Below are 19,392 nucleotides of genomic sequence, written 5' to 3'. Positions count from 1 at the left end.
GCGTTCCAAGGTTACCATCATACTGACCATAGATAACGAGCACTTATTTTGCACTCATATCCAAGCTGTTTGGCTATTCTGGTAAAGGTCACTCCATAATTGCAAACATTTAAATGCGTATTATTTATTTATACTATGTTCGCGAATTCGCAAAATAAATTTTATTATGCTTAAATTATAAAAAATTAATTGCTGATTCACAAGAACACAGATGCTTACAATTCAATATATAAAGATAATATATCAAACGCATAAATTCAATAAAATATTTTATGTTTTAATATATAAAATCAAAAAATAATGATATTTTATCTTATAATAATGATAAAGATCAATAATATTACATTTTAATTAATAGGATATATTTTACTAATTTTACTTCAGTACAGATAAAAAATTTAAAATGTTTTCGTTGTGAAATTTGTTTCTATATTCACTAAAGCAACATACGTTCGTTGAATCAACAGGTTCTTCGATGTTAATAATTGGTCGCGTGACGATATCGCGTATTCATTTAAGTCAATACACCAATGTAGGGAAGCCGCTCAACAAGCGAATATATATCTCTTAAGAATCGGCTTTTAGTACAAATAGTAGATAAGTATAGCGTAGGTATTCAAAGTAGAAAGTGTAAAGTATCACAAGAATTACAATAATCGTAATAATTACATTACGTCGCAAAGATTAAGTTCTTGACCTTATTACATCGATCGCACAGTAATTATAAGCGCTTTAATCGCATCTCGCGCTTCGAACACGCGCCGATAGACAAAGGGATCTCTATCAAGTCGGATAATTCTCTGTAAATACACATCAGTCTTTAACAATAATTATAATAACACCATTGACAGAATAAAGCCATGAGAAAGATTGTTTTATGGCATGAAGACAAAAGTACTTACATAAAACACGACTTGTATTTAAAATGTGGTCGAATGTAACGTGCTGCATTGCCGGAGGAGAATATCCCTCCAGTAAATTCGAAAGAGACTTTAATAGAAGAGATGAAATGGATTTTTTTTAAATCCATTAGTACATAAGCACTTATCAAGAAAATAGCTCAGCAGAATTGCTTTTTATGCGTGATAAGCCAAATCACTCGATTGGAGAATAAGATGTTAATCCCGTATTATATTGGAAAAAATGTGTATTTCTGTTATCGATATACGTAGATTTTGATTATGAATAAAATATGAGATTTTAAATCTACTTATCTGGAACCGGGATTTCAATGATAAATAAATAATTAATAGTTGCATTGACATTTTGATGTACTTACTAGTCTCATGTTATCCAGAAAGTTATGCGCAATATTTGTGCCGGAATAGCAGAAAGAAAATATTTAATAAAAATCGACAAATTTTTGACCTAAACTCTAAAATGTGTATAAAATATGACAAAACATTGACAGAAATATCACAATACGATAATAAATTTAATTTTGCTAAAATTCTCTCGGTTCCATCTCTTCGAGCGATTTTCGCTCTAATAAAGATACAATTGCAACGATTTTATATTTGAAATTCTGCCATAATTAGCAGCAATTAACTAACATTATTATCAAATTTCGATCAAATATTTTAGCCCACACAGGTGCATGCACCAAAATCAATTTCCTTAGGCCATACAATTTATCTCCAATATTGTTAATCAAAGCGTACGCGAACAACACACTATAGCTCACAATTTAAGTAGCTGTGGCTTGCGGCTGAGGCGGCGTCGGCGCCTGTGTGTTGACATTTGGCCTATAAAACCGGTTGACTAGTTGTTTTAAACTCATTACAACGCCAAATCCGGTTCCTGGTTCCATGTTGATGAATGAATCGAGATTATCCTTGCATGCTGAAACATTCGAGATGCAACAAATAAGTAAAAAATGTCATAAATATATGATTATATATACACACATACATGCTATTCGAGAAATTGTGATATAATAAAAATCAGAGTAATTAAACAAATAAATATTTAGAAAAAAATGTAGAATAAACATATTCATTTTGATTACATTTACGCAAGAGATATATGTAGTTTTCAAGAAATTATATTGCTTCAAAAATAAAAAAGTTTTTTTAAAAATGTCAAAACTTTATTAGATCTCTACATACTTGGTGTCGAGATCGGAGGATAATCTGGTGGTGTCTTGATCCATGTACCATCCTTGCGCTTCATATGATTTCGAGTTGATGCGAACTGTTGCAAATACACACTGGCAGGCACCAGACGAAATCTTCTGTGATATTCAGGCCGCAATGCTTCATCAGATCTAAAGGTTTCGGTGGCATATTTCCAGAAATGTGTAGGGAATGGCAAAGAACTCTCTAAATCGTATACCACTGCCCTTTCATCGGGCGCATAGATAAGAAAAGCATGGTAGTCCTATAGATAGAGATAGAGATAACGCATTTGTCAAATATTATATATACAAAACAGAAGTTCTTTGATTAATCATTCTTTCGCGATACTAACCCACACAACTAATTTATCCTCGTCCTTTCCTGCCCGCTGACGCCAAAGAGGAACGCTTCGTCGTGAATTGCTTATGAAAACAACATGACAATGTTGTAATTCGGAAGGATGCCTAGTTGCTACATCTTGGCAAAGCTTCCATACGTTTTCTTCGCTGAAATTGAGTACATGTTCTTTCCTTCATCTTCGATCAAAAACATACAGCTAATATCCTGATTCACTTCTTGCGCGAAACCAAATAATTTAGTTATTATATATAATTAATAAAATATATAATAGCACATACATTAATATTCATACATTATTATTAAATACAAAACATGATTTTTAAAAATACAATTAAAAATTGGTCATCTATTAAAAAATAGAACACTATTCATTAATAATTATTTATTAATAGACAAATTATTTATTAAATTATGTATTAATAAACAAGAAAATATGCATAAGAGAAATATAAATATCTATATTCCATTTGATAGCATTTATTTTTTCAAGAAAAAATTTTTACATTGAATCATTTGTTCTATATAAGGTCCTATATAAAGCTTGGCTTAACAAAATAAAAAAAATTAAATAAATGTAAATAGTATACGTTTTATAGAAGATAACATCAAATTAAAGATAAACAAATACATTCATGAACACTATACATATAACTCTGAAATATTCAACGACATGAAATATTATCCAGCAATGCGATAAAAATGATACAATGGAATTCTAATTTTAGCATATAGTACAAAATTTAATCTGTTGATTCAAAAATTAGTTTAAAAATGGCTAACAAGCTAAGATTGACGAATGTAATGCATACTTTTGTTAAGTTCAAATAATCACTATTTTAGCATAATAAAAAGATTAGTCTAGTTTTTTCCAAACAGGTTACGTGTCCCTTGCAATTATAAGAAAAAGGAAACCAACATAAACGCGTTCGTGCAAGCGGTTTAATACAACACGACATCGCGTGCCGCATTATCAATATCGCATACATTATTAATTGCAACAAAAGCGGGCTCGTATATTTCGCTTAAGTAGACACGTAAACATAGTCTCAAAAGGATGCAATATGCCTTGAATCAGTGAATACTCGTTACTCCAAAACCCATTTCACGAAAAATAGTTAGAGTAACATAAAATACGAATAAGCAATCGCATGAAAATTTTCATTACGTTTGTTGATATATACAATTAATTTATTTACAATGAAATGCATATTTATCAATAGAGGAAATCCATATTAAAATAATAGAATATATATTATGTTATGCAATGTGTATGAATAAAATCATAAAATTATATATTTATATACATTAAAAATATATTTTTAAATAGAATTTTTAATATCATTTTTATGTATAAACATGTCTGTGAAATGCATATAGAAATGTAAATTTAGATTATTAATATATCATGATATAATATGCTTAAGGTAAATTATATAGCTTAAGATAAAATAAATTGAGTAAGTTTCTTCAAAAAAATATAATTTTAACATTAATAAATAAAACAACAATAAGTTCATGTTAAGATGTACAATATAATTGATGAGATAGAAGTGCAATAAAATTCAAATTAATCTATTTACAACGTGAAGTTGCGTTTCTTTATTAATTTTAAATCTTTAAAATATGTATAATGTATATACATACAATATACGCTGTCAGAGAGCTATCGCTCGGTCTATTTTATCAATGGGCATATTCTGTTAATTTACATTCAATAAAATCATCGAAAGATGCCAATTTTTTAAAGAGAAAGATAAGCCTAATTTATTTGTACATATATTTATTATGTTTCGAATCGCGCGCATATTGCAAAGATGGCCGCAAACTCGCTCGCGGCTATCTGCACCATCGCAACGTATCGATCGGAGCACGATGCATGTCGCAATACGACGCGTTTATTTGTCCGAAGATCGATCGCCGTCTCGGGGAACCGCCGCTCGTGTCGAGCGAAAATTGCGGATGCCATGCAGGGTACTCACCAGTAGCAGCTCGTATTCACGCAATCGGATGCCTTCGTGAACAACGGCACCAGGGGCTTAGCGTTCCCGGTCACGCGAGATTCCACGGCCATATCCTTCGCGAACGCTTCTACCGGACGAGGGACACCGCGCGAGATACGCAAATCGAGTCACGTACACGTTAAGCGGACCACGCGCAGTCCGCGAATTTCATAACGAAATATTAAAGATGACTGCGTCTTACTCTCAGCCGCGATCCGTGCGTCCGATTGACCAGAACATTGTTTGATTACTGCACCATCAGTATCAGTGCGGCTCGGCTCGCGGTCATGGTGGAGGATCGAGCAGTGTCCCCAGATCGAGTAAGAAAACCCCACCACTTCGCGGTACATCTAGGAACCTGCGCAATCGACCCTTGTTCTAATGATCAACATAGAGGGGTTTTCTCGGAGAATAATAAAATTATTTTGTATATATTTTTGTTAAACTTATGCTACAATGAAGGGCAATAAGAGTATTATATCAATTATTATTTGGCGAACATCGGTTCTATTCGAACTTTGTGTGTCAATCATTTAAAAAATGTCGAATGTCATTTATTGTTCCATCCTTCACTACTCATCTCTCTTGCCACCCTAAAATACATGTAATAAATAGAAAAAATAATGTATGTGTAATAAAATATGCTTGATTCTTTCGTTTTCCTTCCATGAAAATATATATTTTGATAATATTTTTTAAAGAAAAAGAGAAAATTTAAGAACATAATAGTATTGTATATTAAAAATATTAATTCGAGTATTCGATCAAGTCAAGCACTCGAATATATTTTGAGTATTAATTTGAATTTTTTTAATAAACCGAGAATAGAGTATAGTTTTATTACTTCTATTTTATTATATTATTACTCCCATTCGCATTAACAGAATATTACAACTGATAAGCAGAGCTTGTGTCATAATTATTTTTTAACTTTTAAAATTCTTTTTTTTTGTAATGAGTTTAGCAATATTACTTTTGCAATAAAATATCTATCTATATATGACTACAAATTGAGTAATTAACGTTTGACTTCTATATACGCCTTCGTAGAGTTTTCTCGATTTGATAACATATCATGTAAACAACTGCGCATATGCATCTACGATGCAAAAATAAACACGAATGAAGCACAATATATTTTTCGCAATTGCATGTCAATTAAACAACATATTATCGCTGAAAAATAATATTAGATTCATTTGACTATATATATATATATAATTTCTCATTAGTAGTTTAATAAAATAAACTTCATTTTTTTACAATAAACTGTTTAGTTTATATGATATAAAAAAGTTAGTTAATGATATATATATATATATATATATATATATATATATATATGTTATATATTTTTATTTCTTATATTGACATTGTCTAATAATTTAATGAATAAAATAAAAAAATTTGAGAGACAGTATATAAATAAATAATTTTTTGTTAAAATTGTAAAAACAAAAAATTATGATATTTATTCACACATTCAATAAAAACATACCATTTTATACAAAGCGAATTTGTATCTAATCTATATATAATTAGAACGCATTGAAATTGTTTGTTCGCAACTAATGTTGATAATGATAAAGAAAACCTTGTGTTGCCCGGATATCACATGACTACCTACTTATATCATGCTTGTCATGCTTATAAAGCTTATCGCATTTGTCCTCTATTTTTCAGTTGATTCACTAATTCCGTGTGGAATGCAAATTTGACGCGTTTATACATTTTTTTGTATCTATTAATCACGTAATAAAGTGTGCAATTGTGCATTATACGAGATAATAACACCTATAACAATGGCTATAAATGCTGCAAAAGCTATAATCAAACAAGGAAAAACTGCGCTATTCATATGTGATGTTCAGGAAAAATTCGTCAAGGCTATACATGAATTCGACAAGATTGTTCAAAATTCATCAAAATTGGTAAATCTGTCAAATTGTGCTTATTAAATACTTATAACATATATGTATACATGATGTATATAATTTGTATATACATGTAAATATGCATAATTGATAACTTATATATATATTGGAAATAATTGAATTGAATTAATAATTTGATTGAAATTATGCATGTATGTTGGAAGGTTATTTTGATAATTAAATATTGTGATTTATCGTTAAACTGATATAATCATAAAGTATATTGTAATGTAAAATACATAACTATAACGATATAAAATAAAATTGTTCACAGATCAATGCCTTGAAACTTTTGAATGTGCCTATGCTAGTTTCTGAGCAAAATCCAAAGGCTTTAGGAAAAACCATACCTGAATTAGATATTTCTGGAGCAAAAGGACCTTTCGCAAAAACTCAATTTAGTATGTATACTCCTGAAGTAAGTACATATATATATACAAAAAAATCTTGTATCTATAAAATATCTTGCTCCTATAAAATAATATCAATAAATACTATAATATATAATATTAGATGTAAATATTATTTATTTTACTTTTTTAGATTTGTCAGGAGCTTGAGACAATTTGTTGTGGAACAAGACCAGATTCTATTATACTTATAGGCATTGAAACACATGTCTGTGTAGAAAATACAGCTATTGACTTAAGGCAAAATGGCTACGAGGTTCATACTGTCGCAGATTGTTGTTCTTCGCGTACTCAGGAAGATAGATTATTAGCTTTGGAGGTGAAATGTTACTCTTTTTCAATTTAATATTGATTATATATATATATATATATATATATATATATATATATATATATGCATGTGTGTGTAATTAATAAAAATCTTTTTTACAGAGAATGCGAGATATAGGCTGCCACATATCTACTTCTGAGAATGTTATTTTTAAAGTTTTACGGGATGCAAATCACGAACAATTCAAAAATGTATTAACTCTTATCAAAACACCAACTCTGTACACAGGATTAGTTCCTACATCAAAGATATAAATATTTCTTAAGTATTTCTTCTTTAAAAAAGTTATCTACACAACAATTATTATATCAATCATAAATCTTATATCAATATGTTTAATACAGTTTATTTTTTACAGTTTTTAATACATTTTGTTAGAATTTTTTTTGTCAGTAGTCTTAAGCAATTGTAAGGAATTTTGAAATGAAAAAATTATTCTTATCAAAAGGCTAATGTTTTATTTTTAAAGGATATAGAACATGATATAACATTATGCAAGAATAATGTACAATGTAATGTGCAATGTTTAATGATAAAGTATACTGTAAATTAAATATACTGACGTTTATCTTCTGTTTATTTTCCTGTTGAACCAAATCCTCCTGTACCTCTATTTGTATCACTTAAAGATTCTACTTCTTCTAATTTCGGATATATGATCCTTTCACATATCAATTGAGCTATACGATCACCAGGTGCAACTTCAAGATCCTCATTGCTATGATTAAACAATACTACACCAAGATTACCTCTATAAACAGAAAATAAAAATAGTAATATATATGGACTCTTTAATATTTTTAAGATATATAGAAATTATATACGTACCTATAATCTGCATCTATAACACCTGCACCTACATCTATGTGATTTTTCCATGCTAATCCAGATCGTGGTGCAACTCTACCATATGTACCGAAAGGAACTTCTATTTGTAAATCAGTTTTAACTAATTCCTTGCCATGGGCTGGTATAATATACTTGTATGCACTTTATCATATAAAAGAGAAAAACAAAATATTTAAAAATCTTTTACATAAATTATCTTAACTATTTTAATTAATCTTAAAAAGTAAATATTTTAATTACTCTTATAGAAGAGAAAGAAGTTTTATTATAAAAAAACATTAAATTAATTAAAAATAACAGTTAAATTTACTTAACACATCTTGTTTTGAATGGAATAGAATTATTAGGTTGCATATATATATTAAAGTGCTGATTAATTTTTAGTATATATATATATTCCAAATATTTATATCTGTAATAATTGAATAATGACAAAGTGATATCTGATTAAATTGCTTTTCACATATTATCTGAATAACACTTATAATTAATAATGACAATGAGTGATAGAAATTAGTATATTTCCTTTAGAAATAATATACCTTCGTAAATCATATCCTGCCGCATATTCCGAACCTTTCGTCGGCGTAAATGCCTTGTCCGACAATTTCGCGAACTTCAGTGAAATGGATTCTTTTTCCGACATTATTATCTGTGAACTAGCTTCGCTACGAACACGTCACAAACTGTAATGCCACGCTTTACCTTACCACTTATCTGCCGGTTTGCCGCCAAAAATTTGGCGGCAAACGGCTACAATCATATTGACATTTACATATATATATTATATACAATATATACATGTATATCTCATTAATCTATACGGTTTCATAAACTTACTTGATACGTAACAATCGACAAAACTTGCAAAACCAAGAAAAGAAATGCGGCATGTTTCGGCAATCGTTGAAAATTATGTGCATAATAAATATTATAATCATTGATTAAGCCGCGAAATTTAAACGTACTAATTTACTCTTTTACTGGAAAAAACTGCAATAAATAAATCATTTTATATTGTCATTATTTTTAGCAACTTTTTATGATTTATATCTATAATTTATTTTTAAAAAGTCTTATTTCATCTTTGATAATAAATGTAATAATAAAAGAAAAGATAAATCCAATATAATATGAATGAAAGTAATGATACTTATATGTCTATATAAAATACTCTACTGAAATAACAAATATGTTGATAACAAATATATTGATTATGAAATAACATATAGTTAATTTAAAATTGCACATTATTGCACATTATAGCATTATTAATATCAACTACATATACCAACCTTTCATGCAATTGCATAAAATGTGCCATACATAGCGTCATCGTTCATATTTAAAATAGTATAAAAATGAAGCGTTTCAACACATTTGATATTCGGAGAAAAACCAAGAAAAACTGCCTTTTTACATGCGAGCGTGCATGCACATGTGCTTAACCGACTGCGCAACGCGCATGCGTAGATTATAAACACGAGATCGATAGTCGCAGACTAAAATACGTTCACATGATCTGTATGATCAGCTGATTGATATTTAGCAACATGTTGACAATGATAAATAAAAACTTTTCGAAGAGAACCTGTAATAAATACCTGTAATTATTAGACAATAGCAAATCATTAATGCTCGTGTAGCGAATGACAATTTATATAGCCTCGTAAATTTTAGAGGCTTCAAGTTTCTTTAATTTTTAAAATTATATACTTAACAGTAAACGCATTGTCTTCGCTTTTATTCTTAAGTCACCTTTTATTTTTAGTCCTCCTCTCCATCTCTTCCTTCTTTTTATCGAAATATTCACAGCCGATATATTGTTGTTGCTCACAGTATCGGTAAATGGATTATATCCTGCTCTCCGCATTGTTAATCGAGCCGTTTACGTTGTGCGTTAATTACGCATGATAGTATGAGCTCCATTTTCGCTATATATGTAGTTGTACGAATCCTTCTGCTTCATGCAATATTACTTGCAACTTCTATTACCATAAAAAAAAACATTAAATACGGATATCAAGTTTAATGTCACGATTAAAAGCCGTCTTTTATGAAATAATGGCAAAATTATAATAAGACTGAAAATAACCGCAAACGTTTGGAATCGTATGTTCCAACATCACTAACAATCGACAACAAGATCTATGCCTATTATCGTCATACGGAAGTCGCAACATACACCTGATTAATCATCGTAAAAGAGTGTCAAGTCAGGTCGATGGAGACCCTCGAACTTAACCTTATGTTTTCAATAAAGCGTGATATGATGCGCTTCGATAAAAAAATATGCATATTGGCGTAGAACTTTTACTTCGATTTTATATATATGAAAAGGTCGGTTCAAGCACAAGAGCTTATTAATTTACATGTCCTTCAATTGCATATATTTCTACAATTGAAATACTAACCATTAAAAAAAAATATATAATTTCGATGAGAGAGGAGAGAAAGAGAGAGAGAAAGAAAGAGAAAAAGACAGAGAGAGAGAGAGAAATATCTTTAGCGTGGGTTTTATATAAATATAAATCATATCAAATGTATATGTTTCTAAATAAATGTTATGTTCAAAAAAATGTATGTTTCTTAATAAATGTTATATTTAAAAAATCTCCAAATTATAAAATACAGAAATATCATATATAAAAAAAACGCAAAAGAAAGAGAGATTTGTTAGACCTCAGATGAAAAACCTGCTCCCTTCTCTTATGCATTTGCATATGGACCAATCAGTTTCGATATTAAAGCGGGGAGCACACACTTTTGCAAAAGCGCATAACCATAAACATAAAGAAATTGATTGGTCCACAAATGTATGCATAAGAAAATGAACCAATCAATTTCCTTATGCTTATTGTTATGCGCTTATGCAAAAGTGTGTGCTCCCCGCTTAAAGAACTTTGTTTTTTATTGGAAAATTGATAGTGGTCCTAGTCTCGAGTCTCGACTGCTTTTATTTAGTGCAATTCTAAAAAACCGTAGCTAAAATGAACAAACTTCAAAACTCTCTCATTTTATCGATGAGTTTACTCTCTTACAAATTTTAAGTTCGTGAATTTTTTAGAAACTTTCAATATGTTGAATAAACGTCAAAGAGATTTGTTAAAAGAATTTTTGTTGATTAGATGACTGTTTGCATATATATAATTCTTCATAAATAATTGAGATCTATATGATGAAGTGTGTTAAAACAATATAAAAATGCAATAAACAATTAATTTTATTATATCTGTAAATAATTGAGGTTAGTATATTTAACAAAATATTCTTGATTTGTTAAAACTAGTTACATAGCATGTAAAATTAAATGATTCATGTAGAATTTAATTTTTATTAGAAATAATTTATTAAATTGCTCTTTTTCAATCTGTAAAAAAATTTTCTTATTCTTGAATATATCATTATTTATTTATACATAATGGGTGATCATAAATATTTCGATCTAAATTAAATTTCAAATACACTTCATATAAATTTATCGCTTATATTTTATCAAACTGTAATATATCTCAATATAATATTTATTTTATATATTAATTACAATTTTTTATATAAGAAATGGAATTTGATAGCTTGAATTTATTTGTTTATAAATAGTTGAACTTTAATACTCGTTTTTTATTTTAAGTATGCATGGTTTTGTTTAGTTTGTCAGAGTTAAAATGTCCAATTCAGAGGTTGATATAGGATGCATCGATGAGGTAACACTTGCAATTAGTAAAGCAAGAAGTTCTCAAGCAGGTACTGTGAGAGTTCTTGATAGTCCTGACTCAGATGGATTTGGTCACTCAAATTCTTTTACTGTACAACGATTTAATTATTCCAATGATAGCAATACCAACTCAGATATTCTTCAATCACCCCTGACTAGCGACGATTTGAGAATACCTATTGTTGGTTATGAAATTATGGAGGAAAGAGCTAGATTTACAGTTAGTTAATGCTGTATATTAGTAATTCTCTTATCCTCTGTTATTACTCTACATCTACATCGTGCTAAATTATATATTAATATATCAATATTTTTTTTTTTGTTATTATGACATATATAAATATAAACATACTGTATCTTGCATGCAAAAAAGTATATGCTTCATATATATATACTTTTTAATTATATATAAATCTTTAAAACATAAAAAGCAAAATATATGAAAAATATGAGAGCTGTTTTATTCATATTGTTCTCTCTCTTTGATTTGTAGGTTTACAAACTTCGAGTTGAATTGAAAAATGGTGATTGTTGGTTTGTGTTTAGAAGATACACAGACTTTGTTCGATTATTAGCTCAATTAAAAAGGCAGAAAGTTCCTATTGCCCATTTATCACTACCAAGAAAAAAATGGCTTGGTGATAATTTTGCTCCAAGTTTTTTAGAAGGAAGGATATGTGGACTTCAAGCATTTGTTAATGGCATATTGAGCAGTCCAATTCTCATAGGTGTTTCGTGTGTAAGAGAATTCTTCTGTTTGGATGAACCTCCTGTCTTATCCGATACAGCAGAGGAATCTAGGGTTAGCATTACATCATATACATTAAGTAGATAGATTACAATAGATTTTGTGTTGTTTAATAAAATATCTTTTTTTTTTCAGGCAATATTTGAAGCACTTGAAGATACAATTTATAATTTAAGACAACAACTAAGAGAACGTGATGCAATACTTGCATCTGAAAAAGCTCGATGCAATGAATTCCGGAAAAAGCTTCATCAGATACTAAGGTAAGCCATGAAAAAGATTAATATTTTCTTTTTTATAAAAGATTATTCTGAACTGTTTCAGTGAAAGACAAACCTGTTCAAAATGTGGTGCAACCCAATAATAACTTTATAGACTATAATATTAGATCTGATAGAGTTAATTTGTACAAAGTTTAAATCAATGCTATTATAAAGAAATTAGTATACACAAAATTATTTAAAAACTTTCGTTATAAGGAAGATATTTATCAGTGATATTTTATAGGCAAGATATATTAACTGTTATATTAGCATTATTTTATCAGTAAACTTTGTATATAAAATTTTACTCAAATTTTTAAATTTGACTAAATATTTGATACAAATTTTTAATAATATTATTTATTGATATTATTTATTAAGATAAATTTTAAATGATATTTCACATAAATAGATTTTTAATTTTTTGATATATAAATTTATACTTACTACTTATCTATTAAAAAACTCTACTTTCTCCATAGAATATTTCTCTTTTCAATTTCCAAAAATATATTTACTATAAATATACTTTCCATTATATTTTTCATGTTGAATGAAATTTATGTTCAAATCAAGTATTTAAATCATGATTAAATCAAGTATCTAATAAGCTGAATAACAGATTATAATAGTTTCTGCATTTTTTCCATTATAGTAATTCAAACTTTTGTCCAGTTTAACAAAGAAATTGGAGAAGTTACAAAAAACTTTTATATGAACTAATATTTTTGTATAACATATATATCTTTGTTTTTTTATATAAGAAATGGTACATTTACTTCTTTTGTAAAAAAACTTAATTATAAATTATAATTTAGTTGTAACAAATTATATATATATATATATATATATATACTAACAAATTATATATATATATATATATATATATATATATATATATATATACTAATAAATTATATATATATATATATATATATATATATATATATAAATTACAAATTATAATTTATAATTCTTAATTATCTCTTATTTACATGAAATTATTGTTAATTAAAATACAGATAATAATGTTATTGTTTATTTAGTATTAGTGAAAAAAGTTGCAAAAAAGCATATGTAGAATATCATTTTAAGTTTATTATCTCAAAATATTATTTTACATATAGCAAAATGTCATCAGATATAATAAATGTGTGTCCTTATATAAATCGAATATATTACAATATTAATTTGTTATTTTATCGGGGACATTTATTATATCTTGACGTAAAATATCGCACAAATATACAAAATATTCTTTTCTAATTATTTATATCTCTCGTTATATTATATATACATTTATTTTCCATAAAAAATATTTTAATTTACACTCTCTTAAATTATAAAAAAGAGAAAGAAAAACTTAAACAAAAATCTTTTCAGTTGTACAATGTAAGGCACATTCTATTTATGTTTACCGTACGAAAACTATTTTACTGAAGTATTAATTCTCATTTTATCAAATAATAAAAAAAGTTTATAAAAGTATAATACATATAATAGCTCTATTTTTTGCGAATTGCGAAATGCACATATGATATGAAGAGTGAATGTGAGCATATATTTTATATACTTATATACAGCAATGATAGATTTAAGAAATATTCGATCAGTCTTCCTGTTTGTCTTGTGGAACAACCAGGCACAATGCTTGTATGAAGTATGTCAGTTTAGCTGAAAAAAAAAACTAAGCGTAAATTTTATTGTATTTATAGATAAGCAGATTATATTCTACAGTAGCAATGACACATAAACACTTGTCTTACATCTCTTTACACATTTTTTAATCTAGTTAAACTTACCTAATAATGTACTTTTTATCTTCTTGTATACATAGATATGGTACACAACGATACCACATAGAATAAACGCGAGCGCGAAAAGATATTTTGTCGATGGTTCATAAATTATTGGTAGCACTGCAAGGAAGATGGAGATACCTAATACTAGCCAAGGTATCACGATAGGCACGGCGTACGGTCTGGGAGCGTTTGGTTTTGTCCGTCGCATGATTATAAGCGATACCATCGCAAATCCATAAAACACCCACATGAGGAAACTGGCGAACTCGATTAGAGCGATTATGTCACCCAGTAGCAGGCATATTAATGAGAGTATGCCCTGAAAAATTACTGCAGGAGCCGGTGTCATCTTCTCGATATGCATATAACTGAAGACACGTGGCACGTGGCCCTCTCTGCCTGCAACGAAACATAATCTAGACACGCTGAATTGCACACTAAGGGCGCATCCAAAGGTCGACAACGCTACACCAAGCGGTATCGTAAAACTCATCCAAGATGGTAGAACTCGATCTGCCCAAAGAACTGCTACCGCCGGCGCGCTGACCATCTCTGGTGTCGTCAATGCTGCCATATACATCAAATTCATGAATACATATAGAACAGTGATAACAGGTACCGCGATGAGGGTACTCCTAAGGATATTGATTTCGGGTTTTTGAATTTCTTCAGTAACAATCGCGGCCGAGGTCCAACCATCGTACGCCCAGAGACCGCTATAGAAAGCCAGAGCAATGTTACCAGCTGATGTAGTTGTGCCACGAAAGGGATCTTTAAGAAGTTCCATGTGACCAGTACCTAGCCACCATATCCCACCGCCGATCACCACAATACAGGCGAGTACTTTACATACAGTGAAAACGTTTTGTACCCTTACAAAAAGCTTCACGCTGATAAGATTGATGTACGTTATCACAGCAAGCGCCATAATTGCCAGGAGTTTCTTCAAATTTGCCAAAGAGTCACCGGATAGATTGCTGAGATATCCGGAGAATGGTTGCACGCTGTACTCCGCGAAAGTCAATATGATCACCGCTACCTCCGCCGGTCGTAATAGCATCACGTAAATCCAGGAGCAAATGAATGCCGGTATTTGACCGGCGTAAGGATGTAAAGGTCCAAAAGCCTCAATGAAGTATGCATATTCGGCACCGGAACGTGGTACCACAGTACTTAGCTCGGCAAAGGCTAATGCACCCAACAGAGATAGCACGCCGCAACTGATCCAAATGATTAGACAAAATCCCACAGATCCTGACCGCTCAAGTGCGCTGGTGGGCGATACAAAAATGCCGGAACCTGGACAATAGAGGTAACAAGGTTGCAATTAATAGTAATTCAACAGTATTTGGCGGAGTTAACTGTGGCAGTTAACTAATGCTTCGTGATGTGCACGACCGATTAACCTTGATTAACCTTTACGACATTTTATACAAAACATGTTATTAGCTATTTATCTAAAGTTTTTTATCGTACATTAATAAATTCATAAAAATTTTGATTATCGGTATTGACATCGACATGATCGGAATAATCATAATTGATATCGCATATTATGAAAAACTCGATAAGTATGCTGCTACTTATATTAATATTTATATTATTTATACAGAATTGTTAGGGGCGATAATTAGATCGTAGATAAAATAAAAATAATTAATCTTCTGTTGGATTAAAAATTTTTTGGAGTTAAATAAATGAAAAAATAAAATCTGTTAATGAAAAAGATAATGCTTGAAAGATTTGAAATGTTATCTAAAGCCTTTAATAATTATATCACATAAGAATGGAAAATCAGATTTAGTAATATTTATCAGATTAAATCAATTATAGAATGTTATAATCTTGTTAATATCTCTTTGATTTCTTAATATCCGTATTTAAAAGTGCGTGAGAAAATATTCCGGATACCGTCAATCAACCGAATAAAATACAAGAGATTCAGTATATAAAATAATGTAGTATTTTATTTCAACCTTATACAGTTACAATTACTGTTAATTGCGTTTATAAAGTGTTATTTTGTAATATTTTTTATCACCATAGTTTTGAGAATGCCGTAATTTATGTTTTATTATTTCTTATTATGTGTTGTGTCGTTTTAATAAAACGTTGATAAATAAACGATAATACGTATCGTTTTAATAAAACGACGATAAATAAGCGATTATATGCTTATACCTATAAACAATATGTAACTCTCACGATATACGTGCATCGTATAATTATTCTATGACGTTTACAACTAATGATCCAAACGAAAATAAAATGAACAAAAATATTTTCTGAACAATAAAAATATTTTATTAGTATACGAGATTATAGCACAAACTCGGAGAATGACTCATAGTTTTCTTTCTTCCCAAAAATATTACAGTATTTTAAATACGGAAGGCATGATTGCAAAACGCGAAGTGATTAAAGAGAATTTATTGATATATTAATTCATAAATATATTAATGTATAAAACTGAATTCTTTAATTTTTAGGAGCAAAAAATAATTGTAAATTTTTTTTAGGTTCTGTTCTTTCAATTCTTATTGCTCTTCATTATTGCTTACTATTAACATAAAATATTTCTTTAACAAATTGGATAAATAATTTCTTAATTTTTTATGTATGTCAAAATTGTAATTTTGATATCATTTTAAAAATTTCAATAATTTGATTTTACATTTTAATTATTCCGATAAACCAATTGATTAAAAAAAAAGATGATGCTGTGCTGAAAAAGAATAGAGAATAATATGACTTTTCTATTATTTTATCAAACTGAAGAACATCTGTGCAAAGAAAGTAAATTTAGCGATAATAGTAGTATAAATTTTTGAAGCAATGCTTACCATATAATTCTTATCAATATCTATCAATTTGCTTCGTGCAGAGATGTTATTTAATTTAATAGGAACCGAGTTTATATTCTCGCAATTCTTTCTTCTTATCATCGAGCAAATATAAATATGTATATTGAAATTTGGTTCCGCTCGATTGGTTGTATCGCCAAACAATACATACGAAAATAATTTCCGTGACTTACAACAAGAGCGCGCATCGCGTCGGGATCTTTTTATAGCACGATGCAACAGTAAATGATATCGCGAATTTGAGCTTGCCTTCTTTGTACTGCATTATTATTTATCACTCGAATATGATTATAAATTAAAAGATTGGGAATCTAAGAATAAAAAGAATAACCAGTCATAAATTTCCGTTTTTTTTAATTATCACGTAAAGTTCCACTATCTTCATCAAACGTGATATCACAGAATAACATGATGCTGCGATCAACGCGACGGAATAAATGGCGCGCAAGCACGTGCGCGACCATATTTAATTTTTTTAACCCAAACATATGTGCATATAAAAAAATATGAAACAAATTTCAGTGACGATTGACTTGTATTTACATTTATGTTATGATTGCATTTATAATTTAAATTTATATGGAAAATTAAATTTTCAATTAACAATCATATCTTACCGATCATCACTGCCAGGATAATACTGACCGCACTGAAAAGTCCCAATTCTCTCTTGAGTTCGACTTTTCCGACCGTTTGCTCCTTTTCGCATGCCATTTTTCCAATGTATCGAGATCAATGTATCGGGACTGAAAGATGAACAATATTGTAGAGAAAAGCGTAAAGCGTTTGCTGCCTCTGTTAAACAATGATTTAAAATTCAAGACACATTGCTCGGACTGTTGGGCTCTCTATTCTTAGTCGGCGGTAGTAACAGCGCTTTTTATCTTGAATGCTGGATGACAATCGCGAACTCTCTGAGCTTGTCATCGGTAGTCTCGCGTTCGATGGCAGCGAACTCGACCATGCCACTGAAGCTACTGCATGACGCGTGTTTATCAGACGTATGTTACCAGAGCTCGAGGCTGTAGTGTTAGCGGGTCAGCTTGTCGCTTATTTTTTTACGAGCACACGCGCATTGCCTTGATAAGAAGATACCAATCCGTATTATAAATGGCCGCATATCTTTTTTAATCGAGAGCGATCGACAGACTAAACGACAGAATATGCCTATACAGCTAGAACGGCAGAATAAGTCTATACAGCCAGGCATTAAATATCGCAAAGTTTGCTTCGGCATTTATCACTTACGCGAATAAATTCGACGACGTTCAGCGATTTATTTGCCCAAATTTTACGAACTCGACCGCGTTTATCTTGAGCTAATCGGCAAACTAATTGTAAATCATCAAATGTCCATCGGTATACATATGATATCGTTACTACAAAATGATAAGTAGATAAGATAATATATGTTCAATTCCATATTTTAGTATCTCGACGGAAAATCGTTTTTGTATATAAATGTATTTTTATTCTATAGCATTCCATAGTATTAACTACCATTTTTGATATTTAATAGGCTGAAAACAATTATATCACACAAAGGAAGTCATGGATTGTTTTATGATTCATGTATTATTTGAAATTACGTCAATAATACATCGCGCGATACATACACAACGAATATCTAATGATTGTTAAAAGTTTCAAATATGTTTTATATATTTTGTAGGAAGAAATTTTTGGTAGTAGATAGTAGAAAAGAAGAAATATATACTAACTTATTTAAATAATATTCTATACATGCGTACTTTATCCAAATGAAAGATAAGTGCTCGTAATAAAGGAGAAGTCGGGCATTATAGTTTTATTTCCTTTACTGATAAATAGTTTGATTCTCCGAGTCACTCATAAAATTTCATATTTAATTTTATATTTTTTTTTTTTTACTATTGATATAGTAATCTTGAGCACAATAAATTAATATATATTACAGATTTTTGATGTTTTATAGTTTTATTATAATATATTTTATTATAAAATAAGAAATGTTTTAAAA

General features: G+C 29.3%; 4 protein-coding genes across 7 annotated transcripts in view; 2 read left to right on the top strand and 2 right to left on the bottom strand.

The window, feature by feature from the left end:
• The window catches only part of LOC126849509 (protein N-terminal glutamine amidohydrolase-like), a 10,833-nt gene extending 716 nt beyond the window's left edge, over positions 1-10,117 (bottom strand). The window contains exons 1-8 of the mRNA XM_050591412.1: positions 9,760-10,117; positions 9,297-9,592; positions 8,842-8,994; positions 8,544-8,669; positions 7,981-8,142; positions 2,470-2,623; positions 2,109-2,379; positions 1-1,842 (exon numbers count right to left, since the gene is read on the bottom strand). The exon at positions 1-1,842 is cut by the window's left edge and continues 716 nt beyond it. Coding sequence (XP_050447369.1) covers positions 1,688-1,842; positions 2,109-2,379; positions 2,470-2,623; positions 7,981-8,142; positions 8,544-8,669; positions 8,842-8,942 — 969 coding nt within the window. The 5' untranslated portion in view covers positions 8,943-8,994; positions 9,297-9,592; positions 9,760-10,117 and the 3' untranslated portion in view covers positions 1-1,687. The remainder of the gene's footprint in view (positions 1,843-2,108; positions 2,380-2,469; positions 2,624-7,980; positions 8,143-8,543; positions 8,670-8,841; positions 8,995-9,296; positions 9,593-9,759) is intronic.
• Positions 6,116-7,706, top strand: LOC126849502 (isochorismatase domain-containing protein 2-like). The gene is made up of 4 exons (XM_050591402.1): positions 6,116-6,408; positions 6,686-6,829; positions 6,955-7,140; positions 7,254-7,706. The coding sequence occupies exons 1-4, from the start codon at positions 6,280-6,282 to the stop codon at positions 7,404-7,406; spliced, it is 612 nt and encodes a 203-aa protein (XP_050447359.1). The 5' UTR covers positions 6,116-6,279; the 3' UTR covers positions 7,407-7,706.
• Positions 10,118-10,959: 842 nt separating the features above from the next.
• On the top strand, positions 10,960-14,697 carry LOC126849500 (sorting nexin-16). Of its 2 annotated transcripts, none has more exons than XM_050591400.1 (5): positions 10,960-11,248; positions 11,652-11,936; positions 12,210-12,518; positions 12,600-12,727; positions 14,565-14,697. In XM_050591400.1, exons 2-5 carry the CDS (start codon positions 11,667-11,669, stop codon positions 14,593-14,595), a joined length of 738 nt encoding a protein of 245 aa, XP_050447357.1. In that variant the 5' UTR covers positions 10,960-11,248; positions 11,652-11,666; the 3' UTR covers positions 14,596-14,697. The 2 variants fall into 2 exon arrangements, with proteins under 2 accessions (XP_050447357.1, XP_050447356.1); XM_050591399.1 differs by lacking the exon at positions 14,565-14,697 and adding an exon at positions 12,789-13,197 and having other exon boundaries at positions 10,964-11,248.
• On the bottom strand, positions 13,806-19,248 carry LOC126849490 (b(0,+)-type amino acid transporter 1-like). 3 transcript variants are annotated; one of them, XM_050591385.1, is made up of 4 exons: positions 18,642-19,248; positions 18,011-18,139; positions 14,530-15,828; positions 13,806-14,401 (listed from the first exon to the last, which is right to left on the bottom strand). In XM_050591385.1, exons 2-4 carry the CDS (start codon positions 18,105-18,107, stop codon positions 14,337-14,339), a joined length of 1,461 nt encoding a protein of 486 aa, XP_050447342.1. In that variant the 5' UTR covers positions 18,108-18,139; positions 18,642-19,248; the 3' UTR covers positions 13,806-14,336. The 3 variants fall into 3 exon arrangements, with proteins under 3 accessions (XP_050447342.1, XP_050447341.1, XP_050447340.1); XM_050591384.1 differs by lacking the exon at positions 18,642-19,248 and adding an exon at positions 18,220-18,626; XM_050591383.1 differs by lacking the exon at positions 18,642-19,248 and having other exon boundaries at positions 18,011-18,626.
• Positions 19,249-19,392: the final 144 nt, after the last annotated feature.

Source organism: Cataglyphis hispanica, chromosome 5, assembly GCF_021464435.1.
Source record: "Cataglyphis hispanica isolate Lineage 1 chromosome 5, ULB_Chis1_1.0, whole genome shotgun sequence".
Classification (NCBI taxonomy): domain Eukaryota; kingdom Metazoa; phylum Arthropoda; class Insecta; order Hymenoptera; family Formicidae; genus Cataglyphis; species Cataglyphis hispanica.
The sequence above is the reverse complement of the archived record's forward strand: the minus strand, read 5'-3'. Positions and strand labels throughout refer to the sequence as shown.